General features: G+C 42.0%; 1 protein-coding gene across 3 annotated transcripts in view; it reads right to left on the reverse strand.

The window, feature by feature from the left end:
- The window catches only part of LOC122796327 (maternal DNA replication licensing factor mcm6-like), a 501,477-nt gene that overhangs the window by 161,356 nt on the left and 314,349 nt on the right, over window positions 1–25,772 (reverse strand). For all 3 annotated transcript variants that reach the window (XM_044064723.1, XM_044064721.1, XM_044064724.1), the window contains exon 11: window positions 3,391–3,546. In XM_044064723.1, coding sequence (XP_043920658.1) covers window positions 3,391–3,546 — 156 coding nt within the window. The remainder of the gene's footprint in view (window positions 1–3,390; window positions 3,547–25,772) is intronic.

Here is a 25,772-nt window from a genome sequence, read left to right on the forward strand (position 1 = left end):
AACTGGAACAGATCCTTTTAACACAAAGAAATTGTGACTTTGGGATATTCTTGAGGACATGTTGTGGGTGGAAACTTGTAGCATGTAATAAGGTATTGAATTGAGGAAATTTCCTAAATATTTCACTCTCTAGAGTGTCCAAGTCTGTTCTTTTAACTAGGACATCCAAGAATGTTATTTCAAATCTAGAATAGGTCAACTTAAATTCAATACCCCATATATGTTGCCATTCAGATATTCCAAAAATTCCATAGGAATTCTATGTCTGCTCTCCACAACAACCAACAGTCATCAAGATATCTTCTACAAATGTCCATTTCATTGATGTAACTATTATGACTAGTATCATAAATGACCTGTTCTTCCACATACCCCATAAATAAATCCGCATAAATGGGGGCAAAAGATGCCCCCATAGCAGTGCCCTGAAGTTGCCAAAAACATCTATCCTTAAAATAGAAAACATTATGAGTCAGGACCTTTTCTGTCATACAAACCAGAAGAGTATTGAAACCAGGCTTATAAATATCGGCCTTGTCCAGCCAGTATTGCACGGCCATAAGTCCCGCCCAGTGGGGAATGTTTGTATACAAAGAGGTGACATCCAAAGTACATAGCAGCCAATCCGATTCTAATTGCGTATCTGAAATGATAGAAAGAAACTGGGTTGTATCCTGAATTCTAGAACGTATAAAGACCAAAAGTGGTTTTAAATATAAAGTAAGAAATTCAGACGAGCGTTCTGTCAAAGAGCCTCTGCCTGATACTATCAGCCTACCGGGCGGTCTTATAGGATCCTTATGAATTTTCGGCAGAAAGTAAATATACTGCTTACTGGGATAATCAACCTTCAGATGATAACATACTTCATTAGTAATGATGCCCTCATCTTCAGCCATGTCTAGAAAGTGGTCAATATCTTGTTAAATTGCATAGTTGGATCCACATCCATTTCTTGATAATGGGTGCTGTTTAAGAGCTGACGCTCACCCTCAGCTTCATAGTCCTCCAAAATCCTGAACCACTACAGCTCCTCCCTTGTCCGCAGAGACAACAATTTCCTTATTGTTAATAAGCGTGTCTAAACATATTCTCTGCTGTTTGTCCAAATTATCCTTCACCATATCCTGTTTATACAGATGTAAATGTAAATCTTTAAGGACCACATTTTGGAATGCTTGTACAATGGGTAGCATAGGTGGCCTGAACCTGGAGGACCTGAAGCAAAAATTTCTCAGTTCAGAAGCAACCTCCTCAGAACCATGAAAAAAGAATTTTAAGTTCAAATTACGACAAAATTTCACCACATCCTGTGCAAAATAATGCTCCTGGACAAAGAAACCGGGCACAAAGCTTAATCCTTTATTCAGCACATCCACTTGTTGTTCATCCAATACTACAGAAGAAATATTGTGCACATTATTAACTTTAGAATCTAGATCTTGGTCATCCTTAAAAGAATATCCCCAAGACCCTCGGAATTTGTGGTGCTTCCTCACCCTCGCCTCTGGGGCTTACACCTAAAGAGAATTTTTTGTTTTATGGTTATTGATCATATTAGGTTTCAGAACAAATAATCCCATGTTTTAAATGAAATTCTTACTAACAAAGAAAAAATGTGGATCATCAAATTGGGGGCTCTTTTTCCCCGGGCTTGCATGATCACTTTTGAAGCATCCCTATTTAAATTATGTATTCATATTTATTTTTGGGTTGCATCTGTTTATGTGGATTGTCAGCTCTGTATTATTTTTGTATACACTAGAGGGCGCTCCATGTCTGCAAGAGACAAATAAGAGAAAGGAGATGGCATGTTAGGAATAACCATTTTTTGCATCATGTTTGGTTGCTGAAGAAGGCTGTGGCCGAAACCGGTACAACCATGTTGGTGTACTGTGACAGTTTTTGCTATCTTATCATGTAATACATTTTTGGATATGCCACAGGAGTCGGGTGCTGGCTTTTTCTTTTTGGATTGATTCTGGTGTATGGCTGTGCACATGCTGTTCATGCAGGGGTTGTTTGAACTACCCTAATAAATCTTGCCATTTAGTAATATGCTTGCCATGATACAACCCAAATAGTTTAGGTTACTGCATCAGTGATCTAATGCTGATCAGTGCTTCTTAGGAAAGTCAAGCTCTGAGAAGTGGATACTTTTCTATAGGCCCAAAGAAGAGATGAGTGGATTGAAATACCTACAAGTTGTGAAAATGTAATTTACAGAATAGTGAGGGAAGGAAAGCCCCCAAAATGCATCTACAGGCATGGTTTTTGAGTGTTACATGTTCTGATGGGAGACCTCAGTTGTTCAAACAGTGCATCTCCCTTACTGCGTGACTCTTCTGACATCATGAAACTGTGGAATTTCATGAGGTTTCATGTGCCCACTTCAAATGCAAGGAGTTCACTTTCAGGAGCTCACAGAAGATTTAAATACCCAACTTAAGAACCTTTGAAACTTGAAATCCAGATCCTCTAGGGACAGTTAGGGACAGTGAAGATGACTATGTTGTGCAAGCTGACCTCTGTCAGAGATACGGTAATGTTTAATTTTTAATTTGTCACCACCTTTAGAATAAAGGATTTCCATTTAAATCATTCTATGTTAGGATCGGGACTCGCATCACAATGGCACAGGAGATAGCGGTGATGCTTCACAGCAAGAGATTCTCCTTTTCAATTCTCAGCTGTGGAGCCTTCTGTGCAGAGTCTGCATGTTTTCCCAGGGTTCAAGTGAGTTTTCTCCAGGTGCTCTGGTTTCCTCCCATAGAGTGTGTGTGTCAGAGAGGGGTATGGAAGAATTACTGTGGCATGGATTACAACTAAACCCATTTCCAAGCTTAGCAGTTTCTTTTCCACCTTCACCATTTTACACAACTATAGATTGCACAAACTTTTCCTCTCCGACAGTTACTATAGTTAGAATAAAAGAATTCATATATTAATGTAATTTACAAATTCTTGCCCAGTTTCATATTTGGCTTTGACACCTTAGATGTTTTACTGTAGACCAAGTATGCTACACACAATTATATTTATCACCTCATTTAACAGTTTCACAACTTCATTTTTAATTGTTTAAAAAAAAGGTACCTGCATTTTCTGTTTTCTATAAAATCTATAATTTTTCTAAATCTATCTGACAAAAGTGTTAAAGATGCCTTTACTGAAAAAAATGCAGTTCTAACAAAAAACACATGCATTAAAAACAATACACTGAATGTGCAAATAAGTGATGTAAACAATCCACATTTTCTACTATGCCCATAAATCTAAACTGCAGTTCTTTTCTCACTATAGGGAAAAAGAAATCAGCTAAAACTGGTTAGATAATACAATAGACAGTTTTAAACTGCCAGATTAATATCAAAAGCATTTTCACTGTACCTCATTGCATTCATCTACCAAGACAAAGAACAGGTCAAATCTTGACATAATTGGCGCAGAAAGATTGACATTCTGTTTCAGGGATTTGGAACGATCGTATCTTCCACCAACAGGATTCGCAGCTGCCAGGATGGAAGTGCGAGCATTTAACGTGGCCTGATAATAAACATAACATGCTAATATTAGTCTTAACTTTAAGGAAAGATATATTACAAAAAGATACCTTTAGAGCTACACATTCAGAGAGACATTGTGTTCCTAACACACAACAACATGCAGCAAACTACAAAACCCACCTGTTCAAGATCTAGACACCCATAACACAAAGCTCCATTTCCAGTATGGGGTGTTTTTTTAAGCCATGGACAGTCCCTGTGTTTATGTATCAGTTCTATAACTCTCAGTTGACACATCGGTCAGTCACAGTTTATTGCTCCTTTCTGAATTAAACTAGTAGATAAAGTGCACCTAATAAATGATTCTGATGAGAACATTTTAATATTGAATTTAGAAAAAAGACACCGCAAAACAGAAATCACATATATGTTATAAATTAAATAGTCTTCCTGAATAAGTAACTTGATTTTAAGACCATCGACCCAAACTATCATGTTTTCCTCCCCATAGTGGTCTAGATGTGTGACTTTTCAGGATGTCCTGTGGTAACATGAGGGTGCCTCACTTCTCCCAAGTGCAAAGGCACTTATTGCTGCTTTACCCTGACATTTTATCCCCTCTGGCATTCACCATCACAACAGTAGGTCTTCCTCACAAACACTGAGCCTTGCAGCTACCACTGCTACTGGCAGTGGAAGGCTTGAGTATGGCCCTACCCACTTATGTGCTGGCACCATGCTGTAAGGTGGGCAGGTAATGAGGCACAGTATTAATATCTCCACCTCAGGCCTTTGATAACGCTCACAGACCTACTCACTTATCTGGTCCATCAGCCTTTTCAAGTCCTCTTTTTTTTTTTTTTTTTTTTTACTGGAAGAGATTGGCCTGCCTCCACAAAATCATCTCTTTCCCTCTCCTGCAGGTAATCAAGACTGATTGCTTCTTCCACATGTCAGCTTCCAACTCTGGTTGGCTGGGTCAATCGCAGGGTTTTAACACTACATCAGTGGAGCTGGCGGTCAGCTGTTCCCACTTAAAATGCAGTTTACTTTTAAGTAATGCAAAATGAGATCAAATTCAGCTGCGATTCATTTTCTTAGATAAATGTTTTGAATAAATGCACTCCATATTCTGTTCCAAGCTAGAACCCAAAGGCAGTGGTAATTATCAAATTTGCAGAAAGCTCAAATAGTGTGTTCATGCCTCCTCCAATAACCAATACAATCTAATAAAACCAGCTACAGGCTGAGACAATATATTGCACAGATATGTCTTAATTTTCGGACGTGGTCTTCCCATCACCAAGAAGGTACAACTGAACACTGAACAAAAAAAAACTAAGGCAAGACTATTCTGAGCCTTCCCCAACTATAGACTAAAAAACTAAATGATCCGACTGGATGCAAGAATGCCTTCTGAGTGGCATACAGGAGAAATGCTCCAATAACTTAACAGAATTGAACAAAAACTAATAAGAAAATGGTTAAAGACTAAAGTAAATAAGGACGTGGCAGGAAAACTTTATGCTAAATAGCATTAGAAGTATTTATTTGATCAACTGGCTTACTTATTAACTTAGCTACTGCAAGCTGCAGCTGCCTTGGATGCGACCTTCTACCGGGAGAGTCCCAACCCTTTACAAAAGACTTCCATCATTGCAGTAAATTCCTCCACAACTGAGAATTGTAACAGATATGCTGGACATCCCTAGATAAACAATGGTGCCAAATGGGTACCACTTCCAACTATGTAGTGACACTCCCATCCTTTGCCAGACCACCTTATAATGCAGTTCTGCTTCTTGTCATACATACATATATATATATATATATATATATATATATATACATACACATACACACATATATATATATATATATATATATATATACATACATTTTATATATATATATACACACACACACAATATATACACACACAGTAGCATACAAGAATAGTACTTCAGTGGAAAAAAGTCAGCAATGGCACTATATTGCCATAAATAGAGCCTTTAAAGTGAAATCCTTAGCCTTTGGTCAAAACTCCATGATACGGTTTGAAAACTGCCAAACGGAGCCTTTAAAATTTAATCAGGTACTTAAAGTAACCAAATAAGACATCTCTAACTCAGAGTCCCACAGACATCTGTACTTGGTCCTGTTATTGTCTCAGTCATTATTTATGGTCTAACAATCGCTTCTTGTCCCAAGAAATGTTATTGCATACAGATGATATACTTCATTAACTCGGGTAAAACTACAACTAAAATACAATCTGAACAGCAAAAGTTTTTCATCAGTCTGTCACTAGTTCAGTGAAAATATTGTCTAAAATACCCAGTCAAAAACTGCTTCAGGGCACATCAGAAACTAAACAAAAATAAACCCTTAGTGATCAAAACCCTATAGAACTCAATAGTAAAGCACATAGAAAGCTATAGATCTCCACTACATAGTCTAGATAAGACTAACATTTGAACTACACACAGAACATAGCACAGCTAAAAGCACTTCTCATTTAATAGCCTTAATCAAAACCACCTTATTCCTCAAGACAGGCATGCTACTTGCAAAAAATGTGCTTACAGCTCTGACTAGAACACTTTCCCCGTCATAACTCAACATTTCCACAAGACTGTCAGCATCCAAACCTTAGTCATTAATATATGCAGACGTATTAACTATCTAGACTTCAACATCCCTGGAAAATCATGACCAAAGCTGACAGATTTCATATTACAACCAGAATAGGACTTCTCTCCACCTTTACCCACAGTTACGTACAACTGTACATCTCTCACAAAATTAAGAGCTTCTTAATACTTAATACCTCAAAATGATGTACGCACCATAGCAAAAGATCTATGATGTCTGCTTCAGTCCTTCCTCAATGGATGGGTTAGTGGACCCATCTTGGATTAGACCTCAGCCAAACAAAAAAAAAAAAATTCATCTGCTTTTACTGTATTTGTATTTCCTCCTACTTTATTTTGCTTTTTTTCCTCTTCTTAAAAGTACTCAATTTTATTTATTCTGCTGCACTTATTGCTGCTTGGTAGTAGCCTGATTAAATTGTAACTTATTCTAAGTCTTTTGGTTTAAGCACTTGGGCTTCATACCGGTTGTTTTACATTAAGGTTTGTGGTCTGCACTCTTGTGGGAGAAGAGGCTGGATTCTGCCCTTCTGAGCTGGAAATTTCTGGTCACAGGCTTATTGTGCCTGCTTATTCGAACTGTCTCTTTCTGAAATTGGTGCGCCTTGTTGCTGTAGCATAGCATCAGATTCAGGCCTGCTGAATCTAGCTTTGTTTGTATAACTTGAGCACTGATCCAGGCCCATCTATTTTGGAGAAGGTTCCCCCCTGCACCCTAGTAGCGGGAGTGTGCACTTAGAACTTGTCTGATTGAAGACTGCTGGAACAGGGCTCAGGGAGTTTTTTTCTGGTTAATTGGGTAACTTGTTTAAATCAGATTGTTCGTTTTCTATTGTTTTGATATTTTATATATATATATATATATATATATATATATATATATATATATATATATATATATATATATATATTTCACTTTATTCATCTGCTTTTACTGTATTTGTGTTTTTTTCCTACTTTATTACTGGGGCATTGACTACGACTCTGAACTGAGATATAAAAATAAGCATCTTTTTAAGCACATTTAAAGTGTTTTTTTGATTGTATCTGCTTTATTTTCTGAAAAATATATATATTTGTTTCCTGACTTTCTAAGCTAGTATAGTCCAGTTTTCATGTTAGTGCTGAATTCAGGGTGGTGTTATAAATCTCGGTTTGCCCATATCTTACTTGGATAGAAGGAAGTTTCTCTGTTCACCTGTGAGAGAGGGGAGCTTTGAGCAGCCTATCTGTCCCTGGAGGAGTGGTTTCAGCCCAGAAAGTAGTAGTTTATTGGCCATTTTGGCCTAATTTCTCTTTCATTCCCTGCTATAAAAACTGCATTTGCTCGGTTTTGCGTGCCGATTAGCTAGGGTATATCTATTCCCGGCCCCACAAAGTCTCCTCTTCAATTTTTCCCTTGGAACTAGACAAATTTTCAACTTAAGCACTCAAGCCATTCATTTCTCAGCTGGAACTTGCTCAAAACTCATAGCAAGCACTTATAAACCCTAGCACTACAGAAGGACAATACCCTCTATTCAACCTTACCAGCCATTCAGTAAAACAGTTTACTGTACCTATCTAGGCATGTCCAAAGGGCAGTTTCAGGTGTACTCTCCAGTCCAACTGGTGAATCTGGCCATTTTGAGGCAATGTCACAACTGCCTCATGTACAAGACAACCCTCTCCTCCTACCACCTAACACTAATGCATGCAAGAGATGCAATTATACAGCCAAACTGGAGGCTAAGCTCTCTCAAACCAAGACTGGATCAGACAGTCAAGAGGAGAAAGGAAATACTAGAATCACACCACCAGTCTCACATAGACCCATTAAACCAGCACCAGCAAAAAACACATGTAATTACACGAAAAAATACTCTGAGGCTATAAATAAAAATCTGCAAAAGCAACAGAGCCCTCCAAAGCAGACATCCAAGCAACCTCCACCCAACAAAACAAACCATGAAACACATACTTCACAAAACCAGTGTGCCACGCAATCACAGCCCTCAAAGCAAAATAACATGTCCAACATACTAGTAATAGGTGACTCTATAGTCAGGCACACTGACGTCCCACTCACTAGGCTGAATAAAGATGAGGTTACGGTTAGCTGCCTGTCAGGTGCCAGGATCCACCACATAACACAAGCACTCAGGTCATTCTAGAACAAATACTACTCTGTCATTGTCCATGTTGGTGTGAATGACCTGAGCTGTACCTCCCTGGACGACATGGAGAGACATGAAGAGCTCTCTGATCACGTAGCCCAGGCTGGTATAACCCTGACCCTGAGCAGCATCCTGCCCTCACCAAGAATGATACCACGGTATAAAGAAAAAAATATCAATTTCAACAATTGGCTAAGTTTCTGGTGTCATTCAAAGGGGATCCAGTGTCTGTCTGCCTGGGATGACATGCTCGACAAGCCACGCTGCTTCATTAGAGACGGCTTGCACCAGCCATCCTTAGGCTTTCGAATACTGGCCAAGGCTCTTGCCAGCCCCATAGTGCCTTTTTTAGGCAAGGCTCAAAAGACAAACCTACCACCGTAAATAGCACAAGTAAAAATCTGAGGGTAATACTACTCAATGCCAGAAACCTCAAAATGCATGCACTTGAGGCATTCCTCAGTATGGAGAAAAATCGATATACGTGAAGCAACAGAAACCTGGTTTAAAGCTCCAGAGAGCACCCCAGCACTACCAGGCTACAATTCATACCATACATTCCGGCCACAGAACCCGGACCGAAATACAAAAGGCAGGGGAGTATCCATATTCATCAAGGATACCCACACTTCCAGGTTAGTGGCACAGCACAATGCTTCAGAGACTATCCACGTGCAACTAACAATGGGCAAAACTGCAACTCAAATTGTAGCTTGCTACAGATCGCCCACCATGTCCCAGGACCCACATTCCACATTTCTGGAAACACTGGGTAACAAAGGTCCTACCAAACACCCTAATATTGGGTGATTTCAACTACCCAAACATTAACTGGGAGAACTACTCAACTACTAACTCCCCTGCCCAACATTTCCTAGAATTTATAAACTCAAATGCCCTGGAACAACTGGTCAACACTCCCACCAGAGGTAGCAACATGGGCAACCAGTGTTCCCCACCGGAGGTCAACCCCTCTCTGGTTAGATCCGACCATAAACAAATCACTTTGGATATCCACATTCTGTCCCCAACCCAGGACAAGGAAACCACAGTGAAAAACTTTTCAAATTCAAACTTCACATTACTTAAGATGGAGGTGGAAAGTTTCAAAGCCCCCATGCTAAAGGATAACTGTCCAAGCTGCTAAATCCTTTACCAATGCATTCTACGGGCACCTACAAGAATGTATGGATCATACTATCCCAAGCAAAACCAAGACTCACTCCTCCAAGAAAAGGAAACCAGTCTGGTGGACCCCTGCCATAAACAAGCTATACAATAGGAGGAGGAAACTAGTACAGAGGAGAGTAAAATCCCAAGAAAGGAAGACATCCCTGACCAGTATCAGCAAGAAACTACGATCCCTCATAAAATCATCCAAGGCGAGCTTTGAAAGGAAACTTGCCAAGGACTCCAAAGATAACCACAAGGCATTCTTTAGCTATGTCAAGAATCTAAGTGGCAATGCTCAGATCTGCTCAGTGTTGGTGCAGAATGGCACAAAATACACTGAACCAACTGATATTGCCAACATCCTGGCAGACAGGTTCAGTGCAAACTTCACCCCCCCCTCTCACCCCCAAAAAGGCCTATAACCATACCAGAAGAATGTAGAGCCCCTGCAATCACAGACACTCAGGTTAAAATAGCCCACTCCAAAGCCAAAAACAGCATCAATGGGACCGGACTGTGTCCCAGACTGCATCTTACATGAGCTCAGAGACTAACTAACCCCTCACCTAAACACACTGTTCAAACTCAGCCTCTCCACAGGCTACGTACCCATAGAGTGGTGCACAGCAACGGTTATTACGCTCCACAAAGATGGAGCTACAACAGACCCTGGGAACTATCGCTCTATACGCCTGACTAGCTTGGTCTGCAAGGCTATGGAGCGCATCATCATGGAACTCATTAACAGAGACATTGGGAACTTCCAAACACTGGACCCTACCCAGTTTGGCTTTGTTAAGGGTAGATCATGCCACATAAACCTGGTGGACTTCGAGACAGTTACCAAGGTTATAGACAAAGGAATGGTGGTACACACAGCCTACCCTAGACCTCGCAAAGGCCTTCAACACCATTCCCCATTTTGGTATTATAGGCAAGCTCACCAGCCTGAACATAAACCCCTATGTCACAAGATGGGTTGCCAATTGGCTCACGGACAGAACTCACATGGTGAGAGCTGCGGGAGCTAGGTCTGACCCTAAACCAGTTACAAGTGGCATTCCCCAGGGCTCAGTCCTAGGACCCCCTCTTGTTCGGCATATATTTCTCAGTGGTACAGACAAGCACAGGAGGACTATGGCTGACCAAGTTCACAGATAACTGCAAACTAGGGGCTATAATTGATTCACTGGCTGACACAGACATCCTCCAAAAGGGTCTCACTGAGACAGATACCTGGTGTCAAAATCATGGCCTCAAGCTAAATGCCAAAAAGTGCATAGTTATTCCCTTTGGAAATAAAGTACCCACAAACCACTAAATAGGTGGTAGCCCTCTAAATACGGAAAACGTAATAAAGGATCTGGGGACCCAAGTAGATAGTAATCGCTCCTTTGATAATCACATTGCCAAAGTGGTTAGAAAATCCTTCTATGTGGCCCACCTAATCAAAATATGGTTTGCATCCAGATCAAAAGAGGTCATTGTGCCCCTCTGCTCATCTGACCCATCATAGAGTACACTGCCCCATTTGGGATGTACCTTACAAGACACCTGCAACAGCTGGAAAGACCACAGAAGTACCTCACCAAGAGGATCACTGGCCTCAAACAGATGCCCTATGCAGCTCAACTGAAGAAACTCCAGCTGTACTCTATTGCATACCGCCTGCTCAGAGGTGATCTCTGCCTGACATACAAGGCCATGTCCAACCCAGAATTATTGGACATGCTCCACCTAAAGAAAACCTTATCCCCTTGAGCCACACACTCTAGGGATCTAAACCTCACCACAATAAATAGGATGTGCTGGAGGGATAGATTCCTGTCCCAGAGACTTCCCATGCTTTGGAACAAGATTCTAATCTACATTAGGCAGAGCTCCTCACTAGCACTCCAAGAGAGACCTTGACGAGTGGATGGGAAACAAAGTTTACCCGGGGATCACTTCAGTTGCTCTGCTGGACAGAGGCATAGAGAACTAATCTAAGGGGGCGGTGAAAGCCAACACATTCTGGCTAGGCTTATAAATGCCTTCGGGCAGATAGCCTAGTACCTACCTATGAACACTCAGACTTTGGCTCCACCCCTTACCCATAACACCCTGCAAAAGACAGCGTCACCTCAGACTGAATTTGCCCATGCCCTAGCATAAAGAACATTACTCCCCCTTACAGGGAACCTAAGGCCTCATAGGATAAATCTGCTTCAAAACCTAAAGCTTGAACAGTACATGACCAAGCCAAGGTGGTTATAAGTGCATTCACTTCAGAAGCAAAGGGTAAATCAAAAGATGGGGGAAGGAGGGGGGGGGGGGAGTTGAACAGAAGCAGACAAAACAGATCTATTTTTACAGAAGTACATAACTTTCATATCTGATGTCTCTATCATCTGTTCCTCAATAGATGGGATAGAATCCCTACCATCAAACTCTGGCAGTCTCATGGAAGGATGAGACTGGCAAACTATAGAAGGCGCCCGACTTGGACTGTAAATTCAACTTGTCATGAGAAAGGATGGTATGGACACTAGACCAAGTAGCTGCAGCACAAATGAAATCAAGGAATACTTTGGACAAGAAGGCCATGGAGGTAGCCACAGATGTAGTCAAGTCAGCCTTAGGAGGTTTGGATACAGACAACCCATTCTCTCTGTAGACATAACAAAACACAGTCAGATAGCAAGAGAGAATCACTTAGATATTCCCTTTTCCATGTTTGGCTGTGGAAAAGGAAAAACTGACAAGTCTTTCTAATCTTTTTACTGCAGTGTAAGTGAGGGTAAAGTTTTTGGTGCACATCTAGCAGGTACAATACATACTTCCCCCTTGTTTGAAAAATTTGGGAAGAAAACAGGAAGATTAACAGCCTAAATGATTATTTGGAAGCCGCCTTTAGAAGAAAAGGAGGATTTGTTCTTAGAGAGTGTCTTGCTGCTTGTGGAAGACCAAATAAAGGAGTTTACAACAAAGGGTGTACGACTCCAAAACCCTTCTAGCAGAGTAAGCTGCAGGTTCAAAGGGGATATAGTCAAGGCCTGCCACAGAAAGGCAATATCCCAAGAATAATCAGGGTCCATAAGGAGAGGGGACCAAGAAGGAAGGCACCCCTAAGGAAAGCCTTAAACAATTTAAGGGAAGTGATGAAAACTAGAATCTCCAGTTTTCCTTTCTGGGAGAAAACTGCTACCTGGACCTTGATAGTAAAGTGGCTAGCTCAGCTATGGACTAGAGATGACCGACCATCCAGATTCGCCAAGTCAGGAGCTAAAAAAGGGTCCAAATTCTTGCTGGAAGCCAAGATAGAAAATCTCTTCCATTTACTCTTGTAAATCTTTTTGGTGCAGGGTTTTTGTGTGGAGGTCAACATGTGAAGGACTTTGGAAGAAAGCATGAGTTGTCTAGCCATCATTGAAATTGGAGCAACCATGTAGTCAATTTGAAGGCTTAAATATCTGGGTGAGTCATCACAGACAAGTGAAAAAGAAGATCTGGAGCAGGGTCCACCCCCTAGAGGAAAGGAAACCATACCTGTCAGGGCCAGAAAGGGGCAAAGACAGTTACTGTAGCCTTTTATTGACTGTGCTTTCTGAAGAAATTTCATAAAGGAGAAAGACAGGAGCCTAGTGACCAACTGTGCATCAAAGAGCATTCCTCAGTGACTCCTTCTCCAGGGAGACTAGGGAAAAGGTGTGCTTCTTTAAAGGTGAAATCATGACATTTTCCTTTTTGTATTTAAGTCATGTGTTTTAAATCAGCTGACAGTTTGCCTGAAGAAGCCTGTATTGATGAAAGTCTAATACTAGCAAGCTACAATAAATTTCCTGCTGTTTAAGTATAGAGTGTCATGGTGCTGATTTACTTTATATTTTGTTTCATTTTGCAATGGAAATGAGGTGCAGAGATATTTGGAAAGCAACTTTATCAAATCCCTCTGGAAGTGGGTTACATATGCCAAAAAGATCAGTGCCCTGAGTGTAAAGGTTAGCATAAACTGTCTTCCTAACCCTGTCCAGCACCCAAGACACCCTACTAGGAAGGCAAACTGTGGAAATTTAATTAAGTTCCTTTTTGTGGCTGCTACCACCACCACTGAACCAATGGCAGGACCCTTGCTCCAATAAGGACAATCCTTTGAGGAAACTACAAGCTTGTCAGGTTTATATGGAATTGGTTTGGCCACATCCAACTCCTTTCGTGCCTCCTTAGAGATTAGCTCAACCATCTCATCTGTAGGTAGGACCACCCAAGTAGTAGATGGACCAGACCTAAAGGCCTCAAAAAGTACAAGTAATTCCTGGGATGGGGCTTCTAAGGACCCCGCCTTTATGTCTCAGCCGTTCTAGTATTGCACCAAACAAGATGCTATCAAGGAGAGGATCTGGGGGACCTCTTCTCCTTACTGAAATTAGAATCATCATTTGAGGACTCCTGGGGGAGTCTGTGCGCCTCCTTTTGCATGCATACTTCTGACAAATCTTCCCAGTAGGGTGCTCTGGGGATGACCCAGAAGCTAAATGGGGGTCAATGTGCACAGAGTTACAAGATCATAGGAGATTACTAGGCCTACGGCCCTCGAGTCCTTACAAGCCTAGCCAAGAGTTTATCCCCAAGCACCTGGCACCCCTGTCAGTGAGGGATACAGGTGGAATTCCTGGGACAAAATTTGTTTCCCTTCCACTCATCAAGGTTGATGAGGGTCAATGATGTACTTTGACATGTATGAGGTGTCTATTCCAGAGACTGGTTTAGCCTACGGGAGACAAACCTGTCTCCAGCAGGTTTCGTTAATGTCGCATTAGATTTAGGCCTTTTGATCAGGTAATGTGAGAGGAGTTAGACTTGTAGATTATGGAGCATCTCTAGTAGAGTAAGGTCCGAGATTGCCTTGTAGGCAAGACACAGATAACCTTTGAGCAATCTGTATGATACCCAATAGAGTGATAGTGATTTGAGCCTGTCTACATAGGACAGGTGTTGGAGGCCATGGATTTGCTTTGTGAGGCATTTCTGTGGCCTTTCCAGTTGGTGCAGGTGTTTGTGGAGAGACGTACCAAATGGGGCATGGTACTCAATTATCGGCCTAATGAGGGAGGAGTACAGAGAGGTAATAACCTCTTTTCTGGATGCAATCCATTTACTTATGAGATGAACAAAATAAAATTATTTTCGGACTACTGCCGCTACATGGTCGAATGTAAGATTGTCAACCTGTGTACCTAAGTCTGTCACCACAGGTTGTATGCTTAGGGGGCTGCCGTTGATCTGGTAATCAGTACGGGCAGTGCTTTTGCCAAATGGTAGGATACATTTTTTGCATTTAACTTAAGGCCATAACTTTGGCACCAGTCATTTGTTGCTGTGAGAACCTCTTGTAGTATGTTATCATTTGAGGACTCAATGACAGCACCCAACTTACAGTCATCTGCAAACTTGGTAAGCCACAGGCCCTTTGTCTTTGCCTGGATCTCTGAGAAGCAGATGCCAAACAGTAGGAGTCCCAGGACAGATCATTGGGAACACCACTCGTGGCAGGTCTGCTGTCTGAGCTGGAAGCACCTATTTTGACCTTGGGGGTCCTATCGGTGAGACAGTTGGCCACCCACCTGATGAGATAGGGATTTATGTCAAGCTGTGTTGGCTTTTCAATAATGCCAGAGTTGGGAATTGTGTCAAAGGCTTTGGCCAAGTCAAGGTAAGCTGTATGTATGGAATTTCCCTCATCCAGTGCCATGGTGACAGTTTCAAAACAGTCAACCAGGTTCAACAGGGAAGATCTACCCCTGACAAATCTGAACTGGGTGATGTCAAATGCTTGGAGATTGCCTATGTCCTCGTTTATGAGGTCTATAATAATACGCTCCATGGCCTTGTAGATCAAACTTGTCAAGCTAATGAGGCGATAGTTTCCAAGGTCAGTAGTGGCACCATCTTTGTGCAAAGGGATGACAATGGCAGTTCTTCACTCTGCTGGAATGAACCCTGTACTTAGGTTATGGTTGAAAAGGGTGCTCAATGGTGAGACTAGTTCTTGCTGAAGATGATGCGGAATGCAGACTGGGATACTATCGGATCCCAGAGAAGCTGTGTTCTTTGCCTTGGATAGGGGCTTTAATACTTGATTTACAGAGATGTGAGATGGAGGACAAGTACTGAGGATGTTGAATGGGCCTTGGGGGGGGGGGGGGGGGACGACAGCAGGTGACGTTTGCTCTGAACTTATTTGCTATCAGGTTGGCCAAGTCAACAGGATCACTAAGTAGTACCGTTATGAACTAATTTGGAACAAACCTGGGCTTTGCTATGGAGGCTCCTAAGGCAACTGAAAAAGGCTTTATGGTCAGCCTTTGTTTCAGTGGCTAGTTTAGATTCATAATTGGGTTTGGAGGTTTTCACTAGTGATCTAATTTGCTTGTTGAGGCTAAGGAGGGAGCTTTTCCAATTGGAAATTTGTGCCTTTTTACCCTTGTGCAACAGTTTCTTCATTTTGATGCAAAGCCTGTTGATAGAGGATGTCCACCAGATGGGTTTGTGTTTGCTTGAGGAGCAGGTTTTAGTTCTGTAACAACTTCTTAGCTGTCACGAGGATTTAAAAGTAGGGCCAGAATGCAGGCAACTCCTGTAGAGAGGGATGGAACCAAGCCATAGAGGACAGAATGCTCCCTAGAATGAAAAGGAACACATGCAAAAGCTTCAAAAGCTACGCTTGAAAGAGGACTAGAGACCACTTCTGTGGGAGCTGTAGCACTGACCAGGATTGGTTCAGGAGTCCTGTTTGAGACTTCTCCAAAGCTGATGCTGGAGCTGAGAGCCGATGCCAAAGCAGAGCTGTCCAACACCGAAGCTCCAAGAGAGGGGGTCTCCAAAAACCTTGGAGTCAGGCCAGGCCCCTTGAGTCGGATTCCAACATTTCAGATTGGAAATCCTTCTGGGTCCCAGGCATTTGGTGCTGATTGGATCAGAAATACCACTGGATTCAGCAAAGACCAGGTCTTTATGTCTGATGTAGACATGTCCCAGTTGAATACAAGTGATCCCTGGGGTAAGTCTGAAGGATGGATTGGGGAAGGAGAAATAATTGCGTAAGGAGATGGGCCCACACCCCGGGTGCCAGCTGGGGTCAGGGCCAGGAGAAACTCCAGCTGGATTTGGGTTCTGAGGAACTTCATCATTCTATCCACATCTGCTTTTGAAAGGTTTCTGGGAGACTGCACCAACTGGAGTGATAAAACAGTGGGAGAAAGGTCTAGATATGGGATGGATGGACCTCTCCTAGAGGATGGGGAATTGCAGCCTAGGTGAAATCGGCTCCAGAGAAAAACTAGATTCCAGCAAGGTAGGAGTGCCAGATCCAGTGAAGATGTGTTCCAAAGCTGGATTCCGATGCAAAGAATTGGAAATCTTTGGAGCCAGCGCTGAGGAAGATTAGCAACCACTTTGATTCCTTGGACTTTTCTTTTTCCTTGAGCTTATCATGGCTCTTTTCACAGCCCTGGATTTGTCAGCAAACTTTTTGTATGAGGAGAATTAGTAAAAGCAGCAGAGGATTCATCCACAGAGACCATTAGAAGCCCCCTTTATAATCAATTTGTTCCTCCTTTTCACCAGTACCTGTGACAAAAAGCAGTGTAAATGGGGCATTGCTGTACCAGAAGGACAGCATTTGCATGTGTGTCTGAGTTGGGGATCTTGTGGCTATAGGCCACACATTTTTAAATGCAAACAATTTAATTGACATGATTAACAGCACACACTGCAAAAAACAGTAGTAACCACTATAAGCAGCTACACTAGAGAAAGGTATTATAAACAACTGTGTAAATTATGTTAATTTTCTAATTAAAGCTAAGGAAGATAGTGCACCAAAGAGGGCAACAAACAGAAAACAGGAGGGACAAGATCAAAAGATTTTTTTTTTTGGGGGGGGGGTAAGGGAAGGAAGAAATAGGAAGAAAAGGGGGTGAACGAAGACTGGAGGATAAACCTCAGAAGCAGAGATATCACCAAGTGAAGAACTTGACTCATCTTAAACCCAGCCTGAGTAAAGGACAGTGTATGCAGCAAACAAGTAGCTAACAAGATCTGATGTAATACTCTCCTTGTGGTGGGGGGTTATGGGTAAAGAGAGGAGACTTAGCATTGCATCCAAAGTCAAGATCTGATGTAATACTCTCCTTGTGGTGGGGGGTTATGGGTAAAGAGAGGAGACTGAGCATTGCATCCAAAGTTCGAGTGTGCTCAAAGCTGGAGAGATGGATCAGATAACCCATCCACTGAGGAATGGATGGAAGAGAATATCAGATCACTCAGTGGGAATACGTTTAGACAAACTTTTCTCCAAGTGGAGCCCTCTAACTGCAGATATTTGCAAATGACATAATTCTGACAAACTATAATTCCTAAAAACATCAGCAAGTACAACTGCTATAATCATCTCTGGAGAGTCGTATCAGACTCCCACAGCAACACTATGAACATCTGTCACTATCAAGTGTTTACCAGACAAATAGGGAATGGAAGTAAAATGTGAGGCCTTGCTAGGGCTTTCTTCCATCTCGCAGTCAAGACACACACAGACAATTTAGAGTTGCAAATCCACAACTTTGGAATGTGGGAAGAAACTACAGCAGCAGAAAAGATTAAACAAAATTACGGTTAACTTAGCCTCAAGTAAACTTGCATCAAAACGAAAACAAAAACTCAGGCATAAGAAATGTCAAAACTCAAACTTTAATGTACAAAGCTTTCAGGCATAGCCATTCTTCAGTGTAAAATTAACAAAATCAACAGTTTACATTTAAAATACATTTCAGAAATTCCATGCGACACAGCCCCACCAGTCACAATCTGCTATCAATCAAATAAAATTCACATCTTGTATAAAACAAACCATCATTGATGTATATGAACTATTATTCCAATATGTATATTCGAGCACCTTTGGTGTTGTAAATGAAGACAGAACTACATCTAAGCAGTGTATTTCATTAAATTGCAACTTTCCACGGAAATAAAAATTTATCCCAAGTAAGACATTGATCAGTTTAACTGCAAGAATGGGGCCGATCCACAGAACCTTTCCAGCTATGACCCAAGCTCAGTACTGCCTTCATTTTCATGGAGAGAGCAGAATGCAAGCATAATGCTGATAGCAAAAACAAATTCATAATGAAATGAACAGTTGTATGCATTTGATAAAAAGGGCAATCTGAGTTTGTAGTTTAAAATAGATCATATTTTTTTACATAAGAATCATTACTTTTATACAAGAAAAAAATTATGATGCGTTTTACATACAAGCATTTGCAGTGCAACACTTGGGGCCTTGCTCTCTATTTGTTCTTTATCTTGATTAATCTGAATTCATGCTGCTTAGAGATGTGCCTTTAATCTGGTTAAAAAGCCGCATAGCATTTTCTGGTTTCAATTTATTTTCTGTAGGCAACTGTTTCTAGCTGCTGTCCCCATCACTTTTTGGCTCCCCTAAAGCAGACTTTAAACTATCCTAGTACTTTTCCTCAAATTACTGGGTCTATGGAACCCAGCTTTATCTTACTCTGGACCCAATCAAATACATGTTGGGGGGGGGGGGGGGGCAATGAGAAGATTGAGGCATCCTAGGAGAGCGGCATACTGTTGCTGAATGAGTTCTCCTCTCTATGCAGCCTTTCTCTTGTCCTATACCAAGCAATGGTGCATACATCAACTTTGGAAAGCCACAGAATGTTGAAGCATTTGCCACTAAAATTGTAAGTCCACAATATCGCCTTCTTTCACTAAGAGCTGTAGTAACTTGGCAGTGATAGTCCCTTCTTTGTGGAATTGTATAAGCAAACTATACATTAAGAGGAAGAAAGTCATAGCCCATAAAAGCAAACTTAGTACTCCATGTAGAGATGAACTCAGAAGAACAAATAACACAAACAAAACTGAATCCTCCAAAATTATGTATGAACAGGAAATGTCCTCTCTGCTAAGTACAACCACAAAGTTTTTTTTTTCAGTTATGTCAGAAAGGCACAGCAATGCTCAGATCTAACACATACTTAATTGTCCCCAGAGAACATACAGCTGAATTTGTCCACTAATATTTTGGCTAACTTTACTCACCAAGCTTTTCTTAACCTTTCCCAGCTTATTATAGCACCCTTCCAACCCACCTCGGTCACTTCTGAGCAAATGCGGAATATTCTCTTCCCAAGGCTACAAACACTAGTTCATAGGTAGGTACTAGGCTATCTGCCCGAGGGCATTTATAAGCCTAGCCAGAGTGTCAGCTTTCGCCACCCCATTGATTAATCAACTGAGCCTCGGTCAAGAAGAGCCAATGAAGTGATTCCAGGGGTGCATTTTCTGTTACCCATCCACTCGTGAAGATTTCTCTTGAAGAGTGTTAGTGAGGGGCTCTGCCTAATGTAGTTAGGAATTTTGTTCCAAAGCATGGGGAGTCTCTGACAGGAATCTATCCCTCCAGTATGTTCTATTTATTGTTGTGGCGAGGTTTAGCTCACTAGAGCGAGTGGCTCACAGTGACTTGGATTTCTTTAGGTGGAGCATGTCCATCAATTCTGAGTTGGTCATGACTTTGTAAGTCAGGCAGAGGATCACCTCTGATTAAGCGATATGCCAGAGTACAGCCGGAGTTTTTCCAGTTGAGCTGCATAGGACATGTTTGAGGCCAGTAATCCTCTTGGTGAAGTACTTTTGTGGTCTTTCCAGCTGTTGGAAGTGTCTTGTGTGGTACATCCCAAATGGGGCATTGTACTCTATGATGGGTCTGATGAGTGACAAGTAGAGGGGCACTATAACCTCTAATTCTAGATGCGAACCCTTTAGTAATTAGATGGGCTACATAGAAGGATTTCCTAACTACTTTGGCAATATGATTGTCAAAGGAGAGATTACCATCTACCTGGGTCCCCAGATCTCTTATTACCTCTTCTGTATTAAGGGGGCTGCCACCTATGTGGTAATTCATGGGTGTTTTTTTTTTCCCCAAACGGGAGGACTATGCATTTTTTGGTATTTAGCTCAAGACCATGACGGACAACCAGGTGTCCATCTCAGTAAGGCCCTTTTGGAGAATGTCCGTGTCGGCCGGAGAGTCAATTATGGCTCCCAGTTTGCAGTCATCGGCGAACTTGGTTAGCTATAGTCCTCCTGTGTTTGCCTGTACTTCTGACAAGTATATGCCAAACAGTAGGGGTCCCAGGACTGAGCCTTGTGGGACACCACTTGTGACTGGTTTAGAGTCGGACCTGGAGCCAGCTATTCTTACCATGCGAGTTCTGTATGTAAGCCAATTGGCAACCCATCTCGTGACGTAGGGGGTTTATGTTCAGGCTGGTGAGTTTTTCTATAATTCCTGAGTGGGGAATGGTGTCAAAAACCTTGGCGAGGTCAAGGTAGGCTGTGTGAACCACCTTCCCCTCATCTATGGTCTTGGTGACTGTCTCGAAGAAGTCAACCAGGTTTAGTAGGCATGATCTGCCCTTAAAGCCGATCTGGGTTGGGTCAAGTGTTTGGAGGTTCCCAATGTCTGTTAATGACTTCCATGATGATGGCTCCATAGCTTTGCAAACCAGGCTAGTCAGGCTTATGGGGCAATAGTTACCAGGGTCAGTTGTGGCCCCTCCTTTGTGAAGCGGAATAACCGTTTCTGTGCACCATTCTATGGGCACATAGCCTGTGGAGAGGCTGAGGTTGAACAGTGTGTTTAGGTGGGGGGTTAGTTCATACAAGACGCAGCCTGGGACACCATCTGGCCCCATTGACGCTGTGCTTTTGGCTTTTGAAAGTGCTGTTTTCACCTGTGCATCTGTGATTTCCGGGACATTACACTTTTCCAATATTGTTGTGGGCCATTTTGGAGGTGAAGTTTGCATTGAATCTATCAGCCAGGATGTTGGCAATATCAGCAGGTTCAGTATATTTCATGCTATTTTGCACTAACTCAGAGCATATCTGCGAGTTGCCACTTATATTCTTGACATAGCTAAAGAAGGCTTTGTGGTTATCTTTCGAATCCTTGGCTATTTTTCTTTCAAAGTTAGCCTTGGATGATTTTATGAGGGACCTTAGTTTCTTACTGATACTGATCAGGGATGTCTTTCCTTCTTGAGATTTGCTTTTTTTTCTGAACTAGTTTCCTCCTTCTATAGTATAGCCTGTTTATGGCAGGGGTCCACCAGACTGGTTTCCTTCTCTTAGGGGAGTGAGTCTTGGTGTTGCTAGGGGTGGCATGATCCATGCATCCTCATAGGTGCTCAGAGTGCATTTGTAAAGGTTCCTGCATCTTGGACGCTGTTATCCTTTAGCGTGGGGGCTGTGAAACTTACCACCTCTGTCTTAAATAAGGTGAAGTTTGCTATAGAAAAGTTTTTCACTGTGGTTTCCTTGGTTGGGAGTGGTGGTGTGGACATCGAGTGATTAGTTTATGGTCTGATCTAACCAGTGGCAGGTTGATCTCTGGTGCGGAACACCTGCCGCCCATGTTGGTGATGACCAGGTCCAATATGTTTTCACCTCTGGTAGGGAAGTTCACCAGCTGATCCAGAGCATCTGAGTTGATAAATTCCAGGAAGTGCTGGACCTGGGAGTTTGTACTTTAGTAGTTTTCCCCAGTTAACGGTAGGGTAATTGAAATCGCCCAATATCAGGGTGTTTGGTAGGACCTTCATGTTTTCCAGCGTCTCCAGAAAGGCACAGTGGTGGTCTCGGGTCATGGAGGGTGATCTGTAGCAGGCCACAATTTGCATTGCAGATTTGCCCGATGTTACTTGCACATGAATGATCTCAGAGGCATCATGCTGCACCACTTACCTGGAGGTGTAGGTATCCTTGATGAATATGGATACACCCCCTCCTTTTGTGTTTCGGTCCATGTTTTGTGGCTGAAATGTGTGGTAGGAGTTGTAGCCTGGTACTGCTGGGGTGCTCTGTGGAGCCTTGAACCAGGTTTCAGTTATTGCACAGATGTCTACGTTCACCATACTGAGGAGTGCTTTGAGCACGTGCATTTTGAGATTTAAACTCCTGGCATTGAGTAGCATAACCCTCATTTTTTTTATTTGTGCTGTTTACAGAGGTGGGTTTGACTGTTGAGCCTTGCCTAAAAAAGGCACTATATGGGCAGCAAGAGCCTTGGCCAGTATTCGAAAGCCTAAGGATGACAGGTGCAAGCAGTCTCTTGTGAAGCAACAAGGCTTGTTGAGCATGTCGTCCCAGGCTGACAGACACGGGATCCCCTTTGAATGATACCAGAAGCTTAGCCAATTGTTTAAACTGATCATTTTTTCTTTATACTATGGTATCATTCTTGGTGAGGGCAGGATGCTACTCAGGGTCATACCCGCCTGGGCTACATGATCATAGAGCTCTTCCATGTCACTTTTCATGTAGTCCAGGGAGGTGCATCTCAGGTCATTCACACCAACATGAACAATGACAGTCATATTTGTACTTGTTCTGGAGTGAGAGTGCTTGTGTTACGTGGCAGATTCTGGCTCCCGACAGGCAGCTAACAGTAACCTTCTCCTTGTCAAGCCTAGTGACTGGGACGTCAATGTGCCTGACTATAGAGTCGCCTATTACTAGTGTGTTAGGTATGTTATTTTGCCTTAAGGACTGTGATTATGCGGCACACTGATGTTTTTGTTTTATATGTTGTCTGGTTTGTGACAGGAGGTGCAGGTTTTTTGGGTGTCTGCTTTGGAGGTCTCTGATGCTTTTGCAGCTTTTTATTTAGAGCCTCAGAGTATGATTGCATGTATTTATGTGTATTTCTTGCCAGTGCTGGTTTAGTATGTCTGTGTGAGGCTGGAGGTGTGGTGCAAGTGTTAACCTTCTCCTCATGACTGCCTGTTCCAGTCTTGGGTGGAGAGAGCTTAGCCTCCAATTTAGCTATATAATTGCATCTCTCGCATATGTTAATGTTTTCTGGTAGGAGGAGAGGGTTGTCTGTGTACATGAGGCAGTTGTAACATTGCCTCAGGATACCCAGGTTCACCAGCTAGACTGGAGAGTGTACCTGAAGTTGGCCTTTGGTCATGCCTGAATAGTAGGGTGAGCTGCTTAGTTGCTTGGTTGGTGAGGGGTGAATAATGAGCCTTGCCCTACTGGGCAATCAAGTGTCAGGGTATATTAGTGCTTGCTATTAGGTCTGAGCAAGTGTTGGACTGTAGGATGCTTTTTAAGTGCTTAGGTTGAGAGTTAGACTACTTTCAAGGAAAAAAAAATTAAAGAGGAGACTTGGTGGAGCTGGGAATAATTTAGCTCTAGCTAACCAGCGCTGCCCAAATGTGCAAAACCATGTAAACACAGTTTTTACAGCAGGGAAATGAAAGATAGAAATTAGCCCAAAATGGCCTATAAACTACTAACTTCTGGGCTGGAACCACTCCTCCAGGGACAGATGGCTGCTCAAAGCTCCTCTCTCACAGGTGAACAGAGAGAGCTCCTTCTATACAAGTAAGGTATGGGTATCTCAGAAACTTGTAACAGCCCTGAATTCAGCACTAGCCTGAAAAATGGACTATACTAGCTTAGAAAGGTGGGGAAACAAGGAAAAAAATTTTTTGGAAAGATAAGGCAAAAACAGTTAAAAACACACTTGACAGCTTTAAACGACTACAAACAGTAAACAATACACTTAAAACAACTTTAGATGACTACAAGCAATCAGAAAAGGCTTTTAAACAAATCACCCAATTTAACCAGTAAGAAAAAAAATCTCAAAACTGAGCCCTGTTCCTGTAGTCTTCAATCAGACAAGTTCTAACTGCACACTCCTGCCACTGGGGTGCAGCGGAACCTTCTCCGAAAAAGAAGGCCTGGATTAGTGCTCAAGTTATACAAACAAAGCTAGATTCAGCAGGCCTGAATCTAGTTTATGCAACAGCAAACAAGGCACACCAATTTCAGTAAGAAACAGTTCAAATATGCAGGCACTATATGCTTCTAACCAGAAATTCCCATCTCAGAAGGGCAGAGTCCAGCCTCTCCTCCCCCAAGAGTGCAGACCACAAACTTTCTCAATGTAAAATGACTGGCCTGAAGCCCAAGTACTTTAACCAGAACTAATACACTTTTAGAATAACAGACACTGAGCCTTCAATCAGCAGTTCCCAACTTAGAAGGATGTAAGCTACCTGTCCTGCCACAACAGTGCAGACCACAAGCCTTCTTAATGTAAAACAACCGGTCTGAAGCCCAAATGCTTAAACCAAAAGGCTTTGAATGATAGTTACACCAAGCAGTAATAAATACAATTGAGTACTTTTAAGATCACACAAAAGCAAAATAAAGTAGGAATAAACAACTACAGTACAAGCAGATGAATAAAGTGCAATTTTTTTTGAGTGAGCAAATGAGATGGGTCCAGGAGTAGTATCCAAATGCAAATTTACAAGAGGGGCAGACAGTTTCAAAGACACCAAGATTAACACCAAAATAAAAGCAGGGAGGGTGGGTGCGGAACTAACTGAAAAAAAGAGCCACAACTTCTAGCTAGATAGTATTCAATGCAACACAAATTAATCAATTTAAATGCTGTATTATTTGAAAAAAAGTGCAGATAAAGATTTACTTAAATTCGCTTATACGTCCAGTTGACTGCAGGTAGGTGTTAGCCGGCCAAAGTTCTGAGCTTAAGCAGATAATAATCCAAAATGTATCACTTATATAAGGTAGAAACCAAACATCAATGAAGTGAAACTACCCCCACTTATCACTGGCTATGCAGGCATTCTAACAAGCACTAAATTCTAACAAGCATTAACTGAAAAAAGAGCCACAACTTCCAGCTAGATAGTATTCAATGCAACTCAAATCAATTTAAATGCTGTATTTGAAAAAAAAATGCAGATAAAGATTTACTTAAATTCACTTGTACATCCAGTTGATTGCAGATATGTCTTAGCCGGCCAAAGCTCAGAGTTTCATGGGTCTTGATAATGTGCCAGGCCTGCCTTCTTATTCATAGGTGTGTACTAGGCTAACGGCCACTAGGGCCTTTATGCTTAGCCATGCATCCCATATCTAAGCACCAGGCACCATCTGGTAGACGCATTACTAAGCCTATTAGCTTCCCCACTGACTTGTGCCAGAGGAATGGCAGCTACATTAGTCATTGTACTCCACAAGAAGGAGCCTCTACTGTTCCAGGAAATTATATACCTATAAAGCTCACCAGCCTTATCTGCAAAGCAATAGAACGCATCATTATGGAACTTGTTAACAAGGACATAGGCAGGCTACAAACTCTCAATGCAAGCCAGTTTGGAACA

This window comes from Protopterus annectens, chromosome 3.part0, assembly GCF_019279795.1.
Source record: "Protopterus annectens isolate FY-2018-M chromosome 3.part0, PAN1.0, whole genome shotgun sequence".
NCBI lineage: Eukaryota > Metazoa > Chordata > Ceratodontiformes > Protopteridae > Protopterus > Protopterus annectens.